General features: G+C 39.1%; 1 protein-coding gene across 5 annotated transcripts in view; it reads left to right on the top strand.

Moving 5' to 3' along the window:
* Nucleotides 1-18899, top strand: part of IFT74 (intraflagellar transport 74) — a 126621-nt gene that overhangs the window by 68537 nt on the left and 39185 nt on the right. For all 5 annotated transcript variants that reach the window (XR_004031409.1, XM_030817599.1, XM_030817600.1 and 2 more), the window contains one exon: nt 5109-5188. Coding sequence is in view for 4 of the 5 variants with exons in the window: in XM_030817599.1 (XP_030673459.1) it covers nt 5109-5188 (80 nt within the window). In the remaining variant the exon portion in view is untranslated. The remainder of the gene's footprint in view (nt 1-5108; nt 5189-18899) is intronic.

Raw genomic sequence — 18899 nt, 5'->3', positions numbered from 1 at the left:
TGTGGCAGGCCTATGGCCCCACCAATCACCTGAGAAACCCAAATATTTATTCAGGTGACCTTAGGGCAAGCTTGTATCCCCCCATACTACTGCAGCTGATGTCCTCTTGAAAGTGCCACCTCCTAGTTGGAGGCCAACCAACACAAACCATTACAGCAATTCATAACAGAACAATCCTGCTCCAAGGGAAGGAGAAAACAACAGCTAATTCCACTGCCTGTAACATCCACAGTAATCAGAGGCCCTGAGTCTGTTCACATGACAGCTTCACTGCCAGCACAACCAGCATTCAAGAAAACCAGTGCACTAAACAAAACTACAACCAAGAACTCTCACGGAATCCACTTCACTCTTCAGCTACCTCCACCAGAGCAGGTGCTGGTATCTACAGCTGAGACCCTAAAGACAGATCACTTCACAGGACTCTTTGCAGACCCTCCCAAGTACAAGCCTGGAGCCCGGTAGCTCTGGTGGGTGGCTAGACCCAGAACAGCAATAACAATCACCGCAGTCTGGCTCTCAGGAAGCCCCATCTCTAGGGAAAGGGAGAGAGCACCATATCAAGGGATCACCTCATGGGACAAACGAATCTGAACAGCAGTCCTTGAGTCTCAGATCTTTCTTCTGTCATAGTCTACCCAAATGAGAAGGAACCAGTAAAACAATTCTGGTAATATGAGAAAACAAGGTTCTGTAACATCTCCAGAAGATCACACTAGTACCAGCAATGGATCCAAACCAAGAAGAAATCTCTGAATTGACAGAAAAAGAATTCAGAAGATCAATTATTAAGTTACCCAAGGAGCCAGCAGAGAAAGGTGAAAACCAACTTAAAGAAATTTAAAATACAGGATATGAATGAAAAAAATCTCCAGAGAAATACGTAGCATAAATAAAAAACAGTCACAACTTCTGGAAATGAAAGACACACTTTGAGAAATGCAAAATACACTGGAAAGTTTCAACGATAGAATCAAACAAGCAGAAGAAAGAACTTCAGAGCTCTAAGACAAGGCTTTCAGAATAACCCAATCCAACAAAGACCAAAAAAGAATTTAAAAAAAAAAAAGCACAAAGGCTCCAAACAGTTTGAGATTCTGTTAAATGGCCAAACCTAAGAAAAATGGGTGTTCCTGAGGAAGAAGACAAATCTGTAAGTTTGGAAAATATATTTGAGGGAATAATCAAGGAAAACTTCCCTGGCCTTGCTAGAGATGTAGACATCCAAATATAAGAATGTCATGGCTGAGCACAGTGGCTCACACCTGTAATCCCAGCACTTTGGGAGGCCGAGGTGGGCGGAACATGAGGTCAGGAGTTCAAGACCAGCCTGGCCAATAAGGTAAAACCCTGTCTCTACTAAAAATACAAAAATCCACTGGGCATGGCGGCACACACCTGTAGTCCCAGCTACTTGGGAGGCTAAGGCAGAAAAATCACTTGAACCTGGGAGGTGGAGGTTGCAGTGAGCTAAGATCATGCCACTGCATTCCATTCTGGGTGACACAGCGAGACTCCATCTCCAAAAAAAAAAAAAAAGAAAGAAAAGAAAGAATGTCAAAGATTACGCCTGGGAAATGCATCACAAAAAGATAATCACTTAGGCATAGTCGTAAGATTATCTAAAGTCAAGACAGAGGAAGGAATCTTAAGAGCTATGAGGCAAAAGCATCAGGTAACCTATAAGGGAAAACCTATCAGATCAATAGCAGATTTCTTAGCAGAAACCCTACAAGCTAGAAGGGATTGGAGTCCTACCTTTAGACTCCTTAAAATAATTATTAGCCAAGAATTTTGTATCCAATGAAGCTAAGCTTCGTAAATGAAGCAAAGATAAAGTCATTTTCAGAAAAATGCTGAGAGAATTCACCACTACCAAGACAGCACTACAAGAACAATTAAAGGGAGTTCTAAATCTTGAAACAAAACCTCAAAATACACCAAAGTAGAAACTCCTTAAATCATAAATCTCACAGGGCCTATAAAACAACATAATGAAAATGAAAAACCAAGGTATTCAGGCAATAACTAGGACAATGAATAGAACAATACCACATATCTCAATACTAACATTGAATATAAACAGCCCAAATGCTCCACTTAAATATACAGAAGAGCGAAATGGATAAGAATTCACCAACCAAGTATCTCCCATCTTCAAGTGACTCACCTAATGCATAAGGTCTCACGTAAACTTAAGGTAAAAGGGTGGAAAAAGATATTCCATGCAAATGGTCCCAAAAGCAAGTAGAAGTAGCTATTCTTATATTAGACAAGACAGACTTTAACAACAATTGAAAAAGACAAAGAAGGACATTATGTAATGATAAAAGGACTAATCAAACAGGAAAGTATCACAGTACTAAATCTACATGCACCTAACACTAGAGCTCCCAAATGTAAAAAACAATTACCACTAGACCTAACAAATGAGATAAACAGCAATACAATTAATAGCGGGGGACTTCAATACTCCATTGACAGCACTAGACGGGTCATCAAGACAGAAAGTCAACAAAGAAACAATGGATTTAAACTATACCCTAGAACAAATGGACTCAACAGATATTTATAGAACATTCTACCCAACAACTGCAGAATATACATTCTGTTCATCAGCACATGGGACATCCTGCAAGACAGACCATACGATAGGCCACAAAACAAGTCTCAATAAATTTAAGAAAATCAAAATTGTATCAAGTATTCTCAGACCACAGTGGAATAAAATTGGAAATCAACTCCAAAAGGAACCGTAAAAACCATGTAGATACATGGAAATTAAATAATTTGCTCCTGAATGATCTTTAGGTCAACAATGAAATCAAGATGGAAATTTAAAAATTCTTTGAACTGAACAATACTAATGACACAACCTATTAAAACCTCTGGGATACAGCAAAAGCAGCGCTAAGAGGAACATTCAGAGCATTAAGTATCTACATCAAAAAGTCTGAAAGAACACAAATAGACAATCTAACGTCACACCTCAAGGAACTAGAGAAACAAGCACAAACCAAACCCAAACCCACCAAAAGAAAAGAAATAACAAACATCAGAGCAGAACTAAATTAAATTGAAACAAAAAAAATGAAAGATAAATGAAGCAAAAAGCTGGTTCTTTGAAAAGATAAAATTGGTAGACCAATAGCAAGATTAATCAAGAAAAGAAGAGAAGAGATCCAAATAAGCTCAATTAGAAACAAAATGGGAGATACTACAACTAATACCACAGAAATACAAAAGAAGCTTACAATGAGCACCTTTACACCCACAAACTAGAAAACTTAGAGGAGACGGATAGATTCCTGGAAATATACAATCCTAGATTAAAAGTAGGAAGAAATAGAAACTCTGAACAGACCATTAACAAGCAGTGAGATTGAAATGGTAAAAAAAAAAAAAAAAAAAAAAAATTGCCAACAAAAAGTCCAGGACCAGATGGAGCCACAGCTGAATTCTGTCAGACTTTCAAAGAATTGGTACTGTTTTACATTTCTATGTAATACAATAAGAGCAGCGTATGAGCAGCATGTGAGGGTTCCAGTTTTTTTCACATCCTCACTTGTTATTATCTCTTTTTCTATTATAGCCATCCCTAATGGGTATGAAGCAGTGTCTCACTATGGTTTTGATTTGTATTTGTTTGATGGCTAATGATGTTGAGGTTCCTTTCATATGCTTATTGGCCATATTCTTTGGGGGAAATGTTTACTTAGTTCATTTGCTCATTTTTTAAACTAGATTGTTTTTGATTACTGAGTTGTAACATTTCCTTATATATGCTAGATAGAGGTCTCATCAGATACCTGATTTGTAAAAATTTTCCCTTGTTCTATGAATTATCTTTTCATTTTCTTGGTGTCCTTGGAAGCATAAAAGTTTCCAATTTTGATTATGTCCAGTTTTTCTATTTTTCTTTTGTTTCTCTTGCTTTTAGTGTCATATCTAAGAAACCAATGCCTAATCCAAGGTCATAAAGACTATGTCTATGTTTTCTTCTAAGAGTTTGGTAATTTAGTTCTTACATTTAGATCTTTGATCCATTTCAAGTTAATTCTGTGTGTGATGTGAGGTAGGAGTCCCTTAGCTTCTGCATATGCACTTTTCCCAGCACCATTTATTGAAAATACTCTTCTTTCCCCATTTAATTACCTTAGCACCCTTGTCAAAAATCAGTTAGCTATAGATATATGGTCTTATTTCTGGACTCACAATTTTAGTCCATTGATATATATGTCTATCCCTATGCCTATACCACATTGTTTTTGTTATGGTAGCTTTATAGTAAGTATAACTGCTTTATGTTAAAATATTAACCCATATAATCTTCTACCAGTGGTAGGTTTTCCCTTATTTTCTCATTTTTAAGATTAATTTTCCAACTTAATTTGGCTTATAGAAACCTACAAAAAGTATTGTTAAATATTTTTCATTTTCTTAATACTGCAAATCAAACTCAAAGGAAAGTTGGGAAGGGGTGTGCTGTTTAAGTCAGGCAACCTAGTGTTCTCAGAATATACTTGGGCTCCAAATATGAATCAGTAAAAAAGATCTAGGCTGGGCGCAGTGGCTCACGCCTGTAATCCCAGCACTTTGGGAGGCTGAGGCAGGTGGATCTCGAGGTCAAGAGATCGAGACCATCATGGCCAACATGGTGAAACCCCGTCTCTACTAAAAATACAAAAATTAGCTGGGCATGGAGGCGCGTGCCTGTAGTCCCAGCTATTCGGGAGGCTGAGGCAGGAGTATCGCTTGATCCCGGGAGGCAGAGGTTGCAGTGAGCCGAGATCGCACCACTGCACTCCAGCCTGGTGGCAGAGCGAGACCGCGTCTCAAATAAAAAAAAAAAAAAGATCTGGACAAGATTCTTCCTCTCTAAATTTATAGTATTGTCCTCATAATAGGATATGCTATTTTTCGATATTTATGCAACTTGGAAAAGATATCCTAATGTCATCGTCAGTTATAGTATTGTCCTTAGAATAAGACATATTATTTTTAGATATTGTTTATGCAACTTGGAAAAGATATCTAACCTCCCCATCAATTGTTTTTATTGAATGTCTGCATTTCCTTCATAAATTCATTAAAAATATTTTCAACAGGTTAACAGATATAAAAGAAAAGATAGATCAGTTTAATGAAGAAATTAGACAACTTGACATGGATTTAGAGGAACACCAAGGTAATGCTTCTGGTATTTTTATAATGCAGATTAACAGATGTTTAGCAGTATTAATATAGTGTTAACTGGTGTCTCAGAGACTGTTTAACTACCTGGGATTTATTATTTAATTCTCTGTGATATTACTAACTTTACTAAAGTATATACTATATGAGTAATATTAAAGCAATGATTTAAACTGACCACTTATGAGTCAAAATGATTGCATAAAATTTATTTAGCTTTGCCAAGCATTTTTTTTTGTTTTTTTACAAAAACAGAAGTAAAATGTTTAAAGTTGTTATAGATTCCTAAGTTATACTTCCTCCTAAATTATACTTCCTTCCTAGTAATAGTCAGTAGTTTACTATAAACAATATAGTCGGCCAGGTGCGGTGGCTCACGCCTGTAATCCCAGCATTTTGGGAAGCTGAGGTGGGCAGATCATCTGAGGTCGGGAGTTCGAGACCAGCCTGACCAACATGGAGGAGAAACCACATCTCTACTAAAAATACAAAAATTAGCCGGGCGTGGTGGTGCAGGCCTGTAATCCCAGCTACTCAGAAAGGCTGAGGCAGGAGAATCGCTTGAACCTGGAGGCAGAGGTTGCAGTGAGTCAAGATCGTGCCACTGCACTCCATCCTGGGCAACAAGAGTGAAACTCGGTCTCAATAAATAAATAAATTAATTAAATAATAATAATATAGTCAACTATTAATGGCAGTAACTGGTAGCATTAGAGGGGATGAAAATCAAATCACAAATACCACACAAATAATCCAGACAGAATTAATTCCCCACCCAGGCCTAGTAATGAAGTAGCAAAGACTGATTAACCTTATCCTCCCTAACTTTCCCCAGGAGGGGAATTTGAAGAACTAATGCAGGCACCAGAACACCTGAGGGAGCTTGGGGTTTGACTATGTAGAAATACTGTGGTGAGGGTTTGGGTATGGGGGCTACATGGTTGTGTATGGTTAAAGCAGGAGGTTGAGCATCAGTTTCCTAACAAGCTTCTCCCTAATAAGAAAGATAAAAGTAGATTCCCCATAGCATTTTAATCATAGTTTAACTGCAAACCAGTTACTATGCTCTTGGATTATCAAGAATTGATTGTATATTCTTATGAGTTAGGTATGGTATAAACAGTGTGCACATGTACATGTATTCTTGTTATGGCTAAGGAGACCTTCATAGCGGTGCAGTGGCTCAGTCACAGCTCACTGCAACCTCAGACTCTTGGGTTCAAGTGATCCTCCTGTCTCAGCCTCCTGAGTAGCTGGGAATATATAATGTCTGCCACTACATCCAGCTAAGTTTTAAATTTTTAGTAGTGGCGCATGCCTGTAATCTCAGCTACTTGGGAGGCTGAGGCAGGAGAATCGCTTGAACCCAGGAGGCAGAGGCTGCAGTGAGCCGAGATCACACCACTGCACTCCAGCCTGGGTGACAGAGCAAGACTACATCTTGAAAAAAAAAAAAAAAGGGTACACTGTTCTGTATTTTAGCAGGGAAGGAATTTGTATGTGTGTGCTAACTAGAAACAATGAGAAATAGCTCTAATGAAAGTTATATGGTCAGAATTTGGCTACAAGCTCTACATCATTAGTAAAGCGGAGTATTATTGGCAGATGTCATGCTACTTTCCAAAAAGCCTGAACCCATCCTGATTTCTCCTTTCTTAGTTGAAGTGCCAACAATTGTATATTTGCTTAATTATTGCTTTTTAAAATATTGGCTCTGTATAAGCAAGGGAAAGTAATAGAAAAAGTATTGTTCTTCTGAGTAAAGCAGAACACACCAAGTGGACAATAGCAACTTATATTTTCACTCAACTTGGGATACTATTTTTAATAAGGATGTTTTTATCCTCAAGGCTTACTTCTAACATATAGCCAAGTGACTTTTTTTTTTTTTAATAGAGATGAATCTTGCTGTGTTGGCCAGGCTAGAGTGCAGTGACTATTTACAGGCATGATCATAGCTCACTGTGGCCTTCAACTCCAGGGCTAAAGCAGTCCTACTGCCTCAGCCTTCCAAGTAACCAGGACTACAGGCCCCTGTTACTGTGCCCAGCTTGTTTTTGTTAAGGAATCTGTTAAGAAATTCTTTTAGGCCGGGCGCGGTGGCTCACGCTTGTAATCCCAGCACTTTGGGAGGCCAAGGCGGGCGGATCACGAGGTCAGGAGATCGAGACCACGGTGAAACCCCGTCTCTACTAAAAATACAAAAAATAAGCCGGGCGTGGTGGTGGGTGACTGTAGTCCCAGCTACTCGGAGAGGCTGAGGCAGGAGAATGGCGTGAACCCGGGAGGCGGAGGTTGCAGTGAGCCGAGATTGCGCCACTGCACTCCAGCCTGGGCGACAGTGAGACTCCGTCTCAAAAAAAAAAAAAAAAAAGAAATTCTTCTAGGCCGGGTGCCGTGGCTCACGCCTGTAATCCCAGCACTTTGGGAGGCCGAGGCGGGTGGATCACGAGGTCAGGAGATCGAGACCACAGTGAAACCCCGTCTCTACTAAAAATACAAAAAATTAGCCAGGCCTGGTGGTGGGCGCCTGTAGTCCCAGCTACTCAGGAGGCTGAGGCAGGAGAATGGCGTGAACCCGGGAGGCGGAGCTTGCAGTGAGCCGAGATTGCGCTTCTGCACTCCAGCCTGGGTGACAGAGCGAGACTCCGTCTCAAAAAAAAAAAAAAAGAAATTCTTTTATTCTTACTACAAATTAATACTTGAAGGTTTATATCTTATATTGAAGTCCTTCAGAGTAAATAGTTTCTTCGACCACTTAGCTGAAATCAGGCCCTTAACTTTACTCATTTTTTTTTTTTAAATGAGATAGGGTCTTTCTGTCACCCAGGCTGGAGTACAGTGGTGTGACATCATAGCTCACTGCAGCCTCAAACTCCTGGGCTCAAGTGATCCTCTTGTCTTAGCTAAATAAAATAAATAAAATAAAATAAAATAAAAGTAAAATAAACTCCTGAGTAGCTAGGACTACAGGTGCAGACCACCATGCCCAGCTAATTGTTAAAAACTTTTTGTAGAGACAGGGTTTTGCTCTGTTGCCCAGGCTGATCTCAAGGTGCTTGGCTCTAGCAGTCCTTCTGCCTTGGCCTCCCAAAGTGTCGGGATTACAGGTGTGAGCCACTGTGCCTGGTGTTTTACCATTTGCTAGTGTATTCCCTTACATTAAATACATTCTATAAAGAACAGCATTACTATTATAAGACATGTCAAAACCTTACACAAATCACAAAAAAAGTGATCAGCTTTCTATGCAAAAATACTGAGCCTTTTGAAATCAGGATAGTTCTCAGCTTTACCCAATGCAGGCTTAGATTTAAACTTTCTCAAGTCTGCTAGGTCAGTTACCAGTTGTCCATCTCCTTTCAGCTTCCAAAATTTTATTGCTGTTGTCTCCTATTTCTATATGCTGGGGATTTATACCTTTAAAAATTCTTTTTGCTATAGTTTTAGTGGGGTTTGCGGGAGGATCAAAATTAGATGTGCATGTTCAACGTGCCATTCATACCAAGAAATGACAATTATAAGCCTTACTTACCTAGAATTTCTGAGACTTTAAGCACCTTGAAGGTACATCATTTTACTGATTTTTAAAAAGATTTTTTTTGTGTGTTTTGCCTTAAATGACCATTCTCATGCTTTCATTAACTGGGCAATTAGCCTCAGCTTATAGGAGATCATCCTTTTCAGCTTAAAAAATGTCCTGGCTGGGCGCAGTGGTTCACGCCTGTAATCTCAGCACTTTGGGAGGCCGAGGTGGGCGGATCACGAGGTCAGGAGTTCGAGACCAGCCTGACCAACATGGTGAAACCCCATCTCTATTAAAAATACAAAAATTAGCTAGGCGTGGTGGTGTGTACCTGTAATCCCAGCTACTCAGGATGCTGAAGCAGGAGAATCGCTTGAACTCGGGAGGCAGAGGTTGCAGTGAGCCAAGATCGTGCCACTGCACTCCAGCCTGGGTGACAGAGCAAGACTCCATCTCAAGAAAAAAAAGAAAAAAAAAAGTCTTTAAACTACTTAAAATTATTTTAAAGATTCAGATTAACTAATTTTTTTAATTGTAATTTTAAATATGAATCTGACATGTATTTAACATGAAAAATGCAAGCAGTAGAAAAGTATGTAAAGTAAAATGTCATCTTTCTCCTCATCCAAGTCTTCAGAGGTAATCATGGTTTACAGTTTAATGTTTAGGCTTTTAGACTTTTAATACATTTATGAACATATTTTTAAATGGACTAATACTAATATACAATTCTTCTGAGCTTGAGTCTTTTCATTTAACTGTATAATATACATTCTTCCCTATGAGGATGTATACTTCATTCTGAGAAATGGTATAGCATAGTGGTCAATGTTAGGGCTCTAAAGTCAGACTTAAGAATGGTGCCTAGGTGGGAATTGAACAATGAGAACTCATGGGCACAGGAAGGGGAACATCACACTCTGGGGACTGTTGTGGGGTGGGGGGGAGGGGGGAGGGACAGCATTAGGAGATACACCTAATGCTAAATGACGAGTTAATGGGTGCAGCAAAACAACATGGCACATGGATACATATGTAACAAACCTGCACATTGTGCACATGTACCCTAAAACCTAAAGTATAATAATAAAAAAAAAAAGAAATTAAAAAAAAAAAAAAAAAAGAATGGTGCCTGGTCCAGGTGTGGTGGCTCATGCCTGTAATCCTAGCACTTTGGGAGGCTGAGGGGGGTGGATTGCTTGAGCTCAGAAGTTCGAGACCAGCCTGGGCAACAGGGCAAAAACCTGTCTCTACAAAAAAATACAAAAATTAGCCAGGCATGGTGATGTGTGTTTGGCTTGTAGTCCCAGCTACTTGTAGTCCCAGCTGTTTGCTAAGGTAGGAGGATTACTTGAACCTGGGAGGTCGAGGCTGCAGTGAGCCGAAATTACTCCAACCAAAATCATGCCACTGCACTCCAGCCTGGATAACAAAGTGAGACCCTGTCTCAAAAAAAAAAAAAAAAAAAAAAAAAAGGTGACTGGTACATATTAAGCGCTTCTGACAACCATTAGCTACCCCCATGATTGTTGTTACATAGGATTCATTGTATCCACATTGATATTTAGGCTGTTTCTAATTTTTTACTCCCAAGAACAGTGCTGCACTAGTACATTCATGTTTATTAACTTGTCTGTTTATTTCTACAGAATAAATTTCTAGAAGTGAAATTTTGAATGGAATATTATTTATATTTACAACTGGTTTGCAAATTTCTTCCTAGAAAAGGTTGTATTATGTTATACAACCAAAAGCAGTATGTGAAGGTGGTTCCTCACCAATGCTAGCCATAAGTTTTTTAGTTTTTGTCAGTCAAGATAATGTACACATCACTGACAGTTCCAAAGTTTTGACTGTTAGGCCTGAATTTGTAGTACTACTGTGATCCACAAGATGGGGCTAATTTTCTGAGCATCTATTAATATATACACAGTAGGATTGACAAATAGAGTTAACAAATGTTGTACAGTCACTGTCATATGTCTCTCCAGGAGGGATTATTGGGCATTATTACTCACCAAAAATGATTACTTTCCAGATTCAAGTATTTTCCCAAATGTGGAGTTGATTGTAAAACCAAATATATGATTGTTAATATACCATAATACATATAAATAACTAGTTGCTACAATGTGGTAAATATGTCATAATAGAAATATATGCAAAGTGCTATAGGAATATTGAATTACTGTCTTAAATTCTGAATGAATTCATTGTAACTTTCTGCATAATTGATATGTGTCATTCAAAGTAGTAAAATAACAAAATATAATACTTTGGTTTGTCTATAGTATACTTTTTCATACCCAGAATTCTAAAGCCTAGGTTAGGACCATTGTTTCTTTAATTATGGAGGGTAAAATAAAAAATGTTAAAGACAGAATACTTTTATTTATTATTTATTTGTTTATTTATTTATTTATTTATTTTGAGATGGAGTTTTGCTCTTGTGGCCCAGGCTGGAGTAAAATGGTGCGATCTTGACTCACCACAACCTCCACCTCTCAGGTTCAAACAGTTCTCCTACTTCAGCCTCCCAAGTAGCTGGGATTACAGGCATGCGCCACCACACTCAGCTAATTTTTTGTATTTTTAGTAGAGACGGGGTTTCTCCATGTTGGTCAGGCTGGTCTCAAACTCCTGACCTCAGGTGATCTGCCTGCCTTGGCCTCCCACAGTGTTGGGATTACAGGCATGAGCCACCACACCCGGCCAGAATCATTTTATTTTAAGCACATGTCCTGTTACTAGAATGCCTGGATTCAAATCCAGGCTGTGCTGTTTGATCTTGGACATGCTATTTATGCTATTTAATCTTACTTTATCTTAGTTTTTTTTCTTGAAAATGGAGGTAATTACAGTACCTACCTCTTAGGGTTATTGTGAGAATTAGATTAGATAATTTAAAAAACTTAATTATTAATAGTCTAATGTTGGCTGGAAGCCTTACCAATAACATAAATGGTAAACATATATAAACATAAAACACATTCATAATAGCAGTCAATTTAAAATATGCTCATAAATATTAATTAGTGACTTATTGTTAATGCTGTTACTTTATAAAAGCAAAATTGAATAACTTTACTGCAGTTATTTTCCCAAAGCATACATTAGAAAGTATTTTCCCATCAGTATTTCCTTCAGGATGTACAAAATAACCTATTTAATTTCAAAGTGGTTTATCTTCTGGTATCTGAGATTTCAAATGGCATCTATCCGTTGCTATTCTGTGGTTTTCCAACATATATCTGCTGAAGAAGAATGAATTATTATTGTTCAATCTAGAAATTGTTTAAACTATACTTTGAATCTTTCATTAAAATGGTGGTATTATGTCTACACCAGGATCATCGCCACCATCTGAAACTTGTTAGAAATGCAAATTCTTGGGCTCTACCCCAGACCTATTCAATTTGAAACCCTAAGGAGAGGGCCCAGCAATTTGTGTTTCAGTAAGTCCTCCTGGTGATTCTGATTCACATTGAAGTTTGATAACCACTACTTTCGAAAATGATTAAGGACCATATGTTTAGTATATGCCGTGAACTACCAATTATACTGTATGATTTTATATACAGTACTCTGTTGGAACAAACTTCTACATAGTCCTTTTGTTTTACATAATTAGATAATAAAAATTATACAATTTATACGACATGTAAAAATTATAATTACAGTTTTTAAAGTGCCTCCTGTCTTTAGAAATAGAATTATCTGACCTTGTTTGCATACCTGTAATTTAAAATTTAAAATATAATTGACCCTTCAAGACAGCATTGGGATTAGGGGCACTGAGTGTGCCATGCAGTCAGAAATCCGTGTATAACTTTTGACTCCATAAAAACTTAATTATTAATAGTCTACTGTTGGCTGGAAGCCTTACCAATAACATAAACAGTTAACACATATTTTGTATGTATTATATACTGTATTCTTACAATAAAGTAAGCTAGAGAAAAGAAAATGTTATTAAGAGAATTATAAAGATTTTTTTTTATTATTTTCCACTTACTCATGAAATGGAAGTAGGTCATTATAAAGGTCTTCATCCTCATTGTCTTCACACTGAGTAGACTGAGGAAGAGGAGGAAGAGTTTGGTCTTGCTATCTCAGGGGTAGCAGAGGCAGAAGAAAATCTGCATGTAAGTAGACCCACCCAGTTCAAACCTCTGTTATTCAAGGGTCACCTGAATTTCCCAGAGAATGTATATTTAGAAAATTGGGCGAAACCTCATGCCAAAGTTAGTTTAAAACATTAAGCTTATGTGTACTCTTTTTACCATAGCAATTTTGTAATATAGTCAATTCTCTATACCCACGGGTTCTTCATCTGCAGATCCTACCGATTATGGATGGAAAATAATTGAAAAAAAATACAGGAAGTTTCAAAAAGCAAGTTTGAACCTGCCATGTGCTAAGCACTATGCTGAATCCATTTGAACTGAAGAATACCCTGCTGTAGCCTCCCACTGTTTCACAGATCTTCAGTCTCTCTCTAGCACCCACTGTTTGAGAAGTGTTCATCTGGCGTTTTATTCACTGGCTACTTGTGTTCACTCTTTGCTTTTGTGAAAAAAAAAAGACTCCTAAAAATCAATTATATGGTGAAAGAAATCCCTTACAGACTAAGAGAGAATGTAAAGTGCTGTCTCTTCACAAGAAAATAAAAATCTTATATCTTTTGAAAAGTGGCATGTGATTTACCGAAGTGGCACAATAAAACAGAAGGAAGCTGACATTTGTGGAAGTGTTAGTGCTGCCCCTACAATGGCAAAAAAAAAATTGTTACTGTGATTCATGATAAAATGCTTGCAGAGACTGGCTGGGCATGGTGGCTCACGCCTGTAATCCCAGCACTTGGGGAGGCTGAGGCGGGTTGATTACCTGAGGTCAGGATTCAGGACCAGCCTGGCCAAAATGGTGAAACCCCGTCTCTACTAAAAAATACAAAAATTAGCCGGGAGTGGTGGTGGGTGCCTGTAATCCCAGCTACTAGGGAGGCTGAGACAGGAGAATTGATTGAACCTGGGAGGCGGAGGTTGCAGTGAGCCAAGATCGCACCATTGCACTCCAGCCTGGGCAACAAGAGTGAAACCCCATCTCAAAAAAAAAAAAAAAGCTTGCAGAGATTAAGAAAACATTAAATGTATGAGTAGACAAAATATCACAGAAGCATGTCCCTGTTGATGGCAAAATTACACATGAAAAAGCATTTAGCCTTTGTGAGCATTCCTGTGAGGAAGTTGAAGAGAGTGAGAGGAAGGAATTTAAGGATAGTAAGGGATGACTAGCTAGCTGTGGAACGTACTACAGCCTCACGAACTTAAAGATCACAGGAGAATCAGCATTAGCTGATGGCCAGGCAGTATCAGCATTCCCAGAAGAGCTCAAGAAACTCAGAAGATAAAGGATACCTTTCATAGCAAGTCTTCAGTTGTGTTGAAAGAGACTTGTTCTGGAAGAAGAGGCCTAATACCTACATCCGTAAGAGTGTCAAGCAGGCTCTGGGGTTCAAAGCCTGGAAAGTTTGTTTTACTCTGGCTCTATGTGGCAACACAGCAAGTCACATGGTCAAGCCAGGTCTTGTGTACCAAGCAAACAGTCCCTGGGTCCTTAAGAACAAAATCAAAAATTGCCTACTTGTGTTCTGGCAACACAATAGGAAGGCTTGGGTGATGGCCATCTTGTTCCTGGAATTCACTTTTATTCCTAAAATGAAGAAATACCTGGAAGAGAACAGGTTGCCATTCAAGGTCATCCTCATAATTGACATTACTCACAGCCATCCCTGATCTCTCTACTTCACTAATGACAATGTTGCAGTGATGTTCTTGCCTAAGGCAAGTGCTACTTCACTGTTTTAGCCATTTGATCAAGGCATCAGCAAGTGCATTAAATGACTTACACCCACCTCACCTTTGGGAGGATTTGTGCTGTCCTTGATGCTAACCTTGACTACAGTGTCATGGAGTTATGGAAGAGCTTCACAATTGCAAATGTAGTTGTGCTTTTTACAGAGGCTGTAGATGCCCCAAAGCCCAAGACAGTCAGTGCATGTCGGAAGCCATTATGGAATGAGGTAGTCAGTGATTTCAGGAGCTTCCCCATTACTGATGCAGAAGTCAGGAATATGGTTTTGTTTTTGTTTTTTTTGAGTTGGAGTCTCACTCTGTCACCCAGGCTGGAGTGCAATGGCGTGATCTTAGCTCACTGCAACCTCCGCCTCCTGGGTTCAAGCAATTCTCCCGCCTCAGCCTCCTGAGTAGCTGGAATTACAGGCACATGCCACCACGCCTGGCTAATTTTTGTATTTTTAGTAGAGACGGGTTTCACCATATTGCCCAGGCTGGTCTCTTGGCCAGGCTGGTCTCGAACTCCTGACCTTGTGGTCTGCCTGTCTCAGCCTCCCAAAGTGCTGGGATTACAGGCGTGAGCCCACTGCGCCTGGCCCAGGAATATCTTGAATGTTACAAAGGAAGTTGATGGGGAACGCTTCTCTGACATGATCAAGGGTGACTTCAAGGAACACATAGAAGAGCATAGAGAAACCCTTACCAACAAGGAACTCAAGGTTCTGCTGAAATTCTCTACAGGAGATGATGACAGTGATACAGATTTAGCGGAAACAGAGTCATCAATTTGGATACTTGAAAAATTTGCAGCAGTTTTTCAACAGGTGCAAGTGTTAAATGGTGTGATCCTTCAGTGGAACAAAGCCTCCGTGTCACCTGAGGGATAGCAACATGCCTACAACCACTGCAAGAGTTGTTTGATGATTCAAGGAAAAAGGAGAAACAGCTTCCTAGAACAATGTTCCCAACTAAAGCTGTCTGTATTATGAAGCCTTGACCTTAAACGCTTGAAGATTCTTCCAGCATAAATGATCTTTCCGATGTCCTATTAGAAGGTTCAAGTTAGCCTCGTGTCTCACCAGTTACCTACAGTGCTGCGCATCTCACCACCTCACCATGTGGGCACTGTGGCCGTCAAACAGAAATTATAATCGTCATCATCATCAAATGAGGGTTATCAAGAGAGAAAAGCTAGAGTTTGTGCTTTTTTTTTTAATTTTTAAATTTTTTGTAAAGACAGGCCTCACTATTTTGCCCAGGCTCGTCTCAAACTCCCAGCCTCAAGCATTCCTCTTATCTTGGCCCCTCGAAGTATTGGGATCATAGGTGTGAGCCCCTCTGCTTAGCCAGAAGAGCCAGAGTTTTGATGCATGTTAATATACTTTCAGGTCATTAAATGAAAGTCATCTGCAAGTGTTGATAGAAAATGTGGCTGGGCATGGTGGCTCATGCCTGTAATTCCAACACTGTGGGAGGCTGAGGCAGGAGGATTGCTTGAGGTCAGGAGTTCGAAATCAGCCTGGACAACATAGTAAGACCCCATTTCTATTTTTAAAATAAAAATAAAACAAAAAATGTTACATTGTTGCTGATGTATACTGTGTAGTTTGCCCTATAGTGGTTGCACCTGTACTGAACATGTACAGACTTTTTCCTTGTCATTATTCCCTAAACAACACAGTGTAACAACCATTTACAATATACTAGGTGTCATAAGTAATCTAGGGATGATTTAAAGTATATAGCAGGAGGGTATATGTAGGTTATATGCAAATACTATGCCATTTTATGTAAAAGACTTGAACATCCTCAGGTTTTGTATCTACAGAGGGGATGGGGATACTGAAACCAGTCCCCATCAGATACCAAGGAATGACTGTATTTTATATACTAATTTGCTAATTATTGTAATAATGGTATGTGAAAAGTAGATGGGAGAGATGGACTGAATGCAAAAAGATGGAATTTTATAGGCCCCCACAACTAATTAAAATTGAAATAGGAGTCAGGGAGGAGAAAGTGTTCTGGTTCACTAAAATACGTGAAAATGTTAGAAGGGGTTTAGATAACTCAATATGAATTAATGTGATACAGCCTTGAAAATAGCTGAAATCCTAGATTGCATAACAAAAAATGGTTATGTAGACTATGGAGAGTAATAGTCTTCTTGGAATCTTAAGTTTCTTGGCATAATATATTAAAAGGGTTAGAGAAAAACTAGAGCTCATTGCTAGTAGAGTGACCAGAATGGTAATAGGGATAGAAACCATGCCATATAGAAGATGCTGAGGCCAGGTGCAGTGCCTCACGCCTGTAATCCCAACACTCTTGGAGACTGAAGTGGGTGGATCACTTGAGGTCAGAATTTCGAGACCATCCTAGCCAACATGGTGAAACCCTGTCTCTGCTAAAAACAAAAATTAGCTGGGCATGGTGGTGCGTGCCTGTAGCCCCAGCTAGCTGGGAGGCTGAGGTGGCAGAATCGCTTGAACCTGGGAGGCGGAGGTTGCAGCTGAGATTGCACCACTGGACTCCAGCCTGGGCGACAGAGCGAGACTCTGTCTCAAAAGAAAAAAAAAAAAAAAAAAAGGAAAGGTACTGGGAGATTTTGCGTGCTTCAGAAGTATTCCAAGTGCTAAGAAACAATCTGGCTGTGCAAAAGTCCTGTGGAGTTTTTTCTTGCCCCATCTCCCTGATTTTGTTTTCTGTTGACCTTTCCACTCCAAAATCAGTAGGCTTTACTGAGTTGGGGGCCTTGAGGCCAGGAGAGTTACTAGTACATGCCTTGTTGTGTATTGATCAGGAGAGAAGATTGGGATAGCCACCTATTTGGAAAATGGTAATCAGACCTTCTTAGGGGCAGAACTACTTCTCAGAGTATAAAAGCCTATAAAGCCTGAGTCAGGAGAACGTCATTTGATGCCAGAGAAATAAAAGTGTGGGGTGAACTTCACTGCAGTGAGGACAGAGGTAGTTTTGGTGGTGCTCAGACTGTTGGCAGTGCAAGAAGAGCATATCTCCCTTACTCCACTGCTGGCTACAGCAGAGACTATAAAAAAGCAATGGTGTCCTTTCTACAGTAGCCCCAGTCTTTTGTTAACAGCGCATACGCATTTCTTCTTTCCTACTTGAGGGATGAAAAAGCCTGAATTTATAGCATACATTTTTATATACTTGTCTTATTAGAGTATAAATTCTTCAAAGGAAAATATTTTACTTTTTTTTTTAATCCCCATGTTACCTGATAAAGTACCTTGCTGGTATAATTCCTGTGTAAAATCCTCCTGAAGTCTTTTCAGGCATCTGGTTACCACAGCACTTCATACATACCTGTTAGAGCACTTATGTTGCATTATAAATTTTTGTTTTTGTACACCTAATGGAGTGTAAGCCCTTTGAGAATAGGGTGGAAACTGTCTTACTCAGTTTGATATCCCAACATCTATTACAGTATCTGGCACATAGTAGATAATCAGTAAATTTATCTGAAGTAAATAAATGAGTATAGAACTATGCTCACATCAAATGCTCAGAATTAAAGGATATCTCCAAAATTACCTTCCTTTTACCGTTGTGTCCCTTTCCCTCTCCCTTGGTCTCCTCATTGTTGATTCTACTACATTAGACCCTTCTGCTTACCTGCTTGTACCTCCATTGTGATACGCTGATTTGCTTCCATCTATCTACAATCTTGTCCTGTCCTGTGATACTGAATCTAAGGATATATTTGCTAAAAACCATTATGTTTTACCCCACCTTAGGACTGCCTACATTTACAGTGCCTTTATGGGCAACTCAGATACTAATCCTCCACTGAGAAATCACAAAATAGAGAAGTTCGCTAATGCTCTGACCACTCTCCTTCTTAGCAATAGTGATATTGGAGGAAGTTTTATGAAGCTTGAGAACCTGCTGAGATGTGTGGGAGCTGTCCCATCTAATCCAGCTGGCCAGCTGTGCAGCTGTAAATGTTAACCAGTTATATCTTCCAGCTCAATCTGTTGGCAACTAGAAGGATGACTTTGAGGAGAGAAGGAGGGAGGAGTCTCCTCTCAGGTTTCTGACTTGAATGATGAATGGATGGTGAGGACAGCCAAATGTAATAGGGAATAAAGAGGGGGAAGACTATGAGTTTAATTATGAATATACTAAGTTAGGATGTCCTGAAAGGGCTTCCAAATGAATATATATAGTAAGCATTTAGATTAAAGAATGTAAAACTCAGAGAATACATTAAATTTGAGAGTTCTTAAACCACAAGATTGTATGAAATTGCCGTGGATATAGCGTTAGAAGTTCATTAAGAACAGAACTCTAGAATATAA

Source organism: Nomascus leucogenys, chromosome 8 (assembly GCF_006542625.1).
Source record: "Nomascus leucogenys isolate Asia chromosome 8, Asia_NLE_v1, whole genome shotgun sequence".
NCBI lineage: Eukaryota > Metazoa > Chordata > Mammalia > Primates > Hylobatidae > Nomascus > Nomascus leucogenys.
The sequence above is the reverse complement of the archived record's forward strand: the minus strand, read 5'-3'. Positions and strand labels throughout refer to the sequence as shown.